We start from the raw sequence: 3,092 nt of genomic DNA on the forward strand, positions 1-3,092 counted from the left end.
TCTTCGGCTGAGGGGGACGAACCCATATTAGTGAATTTCTATGAATTACCAAGGATAACTTCCACAGCTTCAAGAGATTCCTTGATGGGTTTTGCTGTTTCTACCTCTGCTTCTGAATACTTTGGCAGAAGGCTTTGTAATTGCTATTTTGCAACACCTTCAGGGGCTGTATCTGGTTTGGATATCTTAACTCCTTTCTTTGCTTACTTTAATGTCAACATGTAACACTCTTTTGTAGCAAATTGATCTCCCCAAAGGCTAATGACTTCTTTTCCATCTGGAGATAAGCATCGCATCACCTGATATAGAGTAGACGGCACTCTATTCATTCAGTGAATCCAACCTCTTCCCATAATAAGATTGTAAGAAAGATGTATTTCTGTCAAAACAAAGTTTTCTTTCAATGTCCTTTTCGCAGCAGTGACTGATAAATCGATTACCCCAACAGGGTCTACTTTTGTTCCACTGAATCCCATCAAAGGACTAGAAGTGGCTCGGATTGATGATGATGGGATTTTTAACTGCTCAAAGACTGCCTTTGTTATAATATTGGCACTGCTGCCAGGGTCCACTAAGACTCTTTTAATCATGCAGTTTACTACCAGAAGACTAATAACGAGTGGATCTTCATGGGGAAGTTGCATTCTGGATAAATCTTCCTCTCCGAATTCGATACTAATACTGCCCAAAGTGATGGTATTTAATGAGGACAACTTCCTTAGCTTATGAACAACCCTCAATCTGGAGTAGTACACCTCTTCTGACTCTTGGTCTTCCTCTAATTTTCCATGTATTGCATGAATGAGCTTTACTTGACTACCTTCCACTTTCCAAGGATTAACTTCCCTAGGCCTTGTATACTCCTTCGGCCAGAGACAATCTACTAGGTCTCCTCTGGCTATCATGTTTTCTACCTGTCGCCAAAGGGATCTGCATTGATTAGTTGTATGCCCATAATCCCTATAGTAGGCACATTGTTTGCTTTTGTCCCTCTGCTCTAGGGGTTGTAGCATTGGTTGAGGGACTGTGAATTTTACTTTGTTCACCTGGAATAATTGAGCCAATGTGGTACGGAGAGGTGTTATCCTCTCCCCAGTCTTTTGCCTTTTCTTAGGTATTTGGGCAACTGGTGCAAAGGCATATTGGTTTCTTTGACTTTTTAAACTCAAAGCTTTTTCCCGCAGCTTATTTTCTACCGTGGCAAGGGTGGCATGTTGTGCTCAGTGGGCTACATTCTCCTCATGTCGAATGTAAATTTATGCCCTAGCATTGAGAGTCTGCATGTCCGGAGGAGAGTATTTGACTAAAAAGGTATGGAAATTAGTTCCTTAGATCATATTGATCTTGAATGTTTCTACAGCAGTCTTAGGGTGACAATCTGCTGTCTTCGAAGCCTCCATGTTGTACCTGGACAGGAAATCCTGTAATGTTTTTCCTCTCTTCTATCTTATAGTGAAGGGACTAGCGATTGTATTTTTTTGCTTCTTATTACCATAGTATTGTGCTAGGAACATGACGCACAGAATTTCGTACTTCGGGATGGACTTGTGTGGCCTATTCTTGAACCATTTCAGTGCAACTCTTGTCAGACTAGTTAGGAAAGCCTTGCACATAAACACATCGTTGTGGTTATCCAGGGCCATCTTCTGAGAGTAGTGATCGAGGTGATAGGAAGGATCTCCTGTGCCGTCGAACTGAGCAAAGGCCGGCATGGTGAATTTTTTAGGTCTGTTGACATAGTATATATAATTAGTGAATGGAGTCTTCACTAGAGAAGCCTTATCCTCCCCGGCCATCTAGGCAGGTGTCTGAATCCTCAGGAGCTTCTTTTCATCAAAGACTTCCTGGACACCATCTCGAACACCATTTGTCTATACTGTGAGTTTGCGGCTGGATTTGGCCTGTTCGTTTTGTGTACGATGAGGGTGGTTGTCCGAAGCTACCGCCTCGGTTCTCGCCCTCTGCTCCTGCCGACTCTCATTGACTTGAGCTTCATCAACAAGAGGAACATTGTGGTTGGGGGGAGCACCCGCTACATTGACTGGTGGTGGTGGTGGTGGTGTTATCTGTGCCATGGCATTCTAGAGAGCATCGTTCTTTTGCTGAAGCAACTCAATCTGAGCCGTACTGGCCTCGTTTGCTTGACGGAGGGTCTCAAACTACTGCAAGAACTCTTTTCCATCTTTTGCATTAGTTCCATCTGTTGATCAACTACGGTTGCGGATCCTCCGATTGACATCCCGGATCGTAATACCATAAAAGATTTCAAATCACTCGTGGGGGTATATTTCTATATGTTTTCCACAGACGGTGCCAAAGTGTAAGTGCAAATAATTTGTTTAACTAAAAAGCCAAAAGAATAAATACAACTCACTCAAATAAAGAATAATTAATAACAAGAACAATTCAGAGAAAAGCTTGTAATGCTCGATGATCTTTATTGGAGGTCTAAGCCTCTATTTATATACAAAAGATGGTGGAATTATGGTAAGATTCGCTCTGCTTGTCCTCCAATTCATTCCATATATAATTCTTTACCTAAAAGGTTTTTTCCTTCTATAATTCTTTCCACGCAAGACTTTTCCCATGCAGAGCTTATTTCCATATAAGATTCTTTACTACACAGGATTGATCCCACACAGAACTTCCTTGAAGGATCTTTTGTATAGTAGGATTTGATTAATCTGATGGACTTGGATTATAATGTCAATGGGCTGGATGGGCTTTTTAGTAGGCCGAAAGGTTAACATTAACATCCTTGGATCGATATTGACTTTACTTAGGCTTGATCAAATTGGGCTTTGATGGGTTATTGGAGAACTAATAAGGTTATACTTTATTTAAATGACGTGGACGATTCTTATTGGAGGGGTTCCCTCCACAATCATAATAATTAAATTTTTATTAAAATATTCATAACAATAACTTCAAAATATGCCTATTTTATCCTTTTGAAACTTGGTTTCTAATTTTTTTTGGACAATACTTGGATCGTCCCTTAGGAGGACAAACTTAATCCTCACCGCTGATGTGCCTCAATTAAATTTAAACACCTGTTCAAAATTTTAAATGAACCAATTTTTTTTTTTTTT

The 3,092-nt window shown here is 40.4% G+C and overlaps 1 protein-coding gene across 1 annotated transcript; it reads right to left on the bottom strand.

The window, feature by feature from the left end:
• Nucleotides 1-329: 329 nt before the first annotated feature.
• LOC132304958 (uncharacterized) lies at nt 330-2,075 on the bottom strand. Its single transcript, XM_059802653.1, has 2 exons — nt 1,878-2,075; nt 330-914 (listed from the first exon to the last, which is right to left on the bottom strand). The coding sequence occupies exons 1-2, from the start codon at nt 2,073-2,075 to the stop codon at nt 330-332; spliced, it is 783 nt and encodes a 260-aa protein (XP_059658636.1).
• Between the last annotated feature and the right edge of the window lie 1,017 nt (nt 2,076-3,092).

The sequence above is a fragment of the Cornus florida genome, unplaced genomic scaffold, assembly GCF_030987335.1.
Source record: "Cornus florida cultivar Cherokee Brave unplaced genomic scaffold, ASM3098733v1 CherokeeBrave_3.0.0_Hap2_Chr04, whole genome shotgun sequence".
NCBI lineage: Eukaryota > Viridiplantae > Streptophyta > Magnoliopsida > Cornales > Cornaceae > Cornus > Cornus florida.

What these genes read in the sequence shown, in the direction of transcription:
- LOC132304958 (XM_059802653.1), bottom strand. Translation starts at nt 2,075, where the DNA reads ATGGCACAGATAACACCACCACCACCACCACCAGTCAATGTAGCGGGT. An exon ending in AATCCAGCCGCAAACTCACA is followed by an intron (nt 915 to 1,877) that starts GTATAGACAAAT and finishes CTTTGGCGACAG; the next exon opens with GTAGAAAACATGATAGCCAG.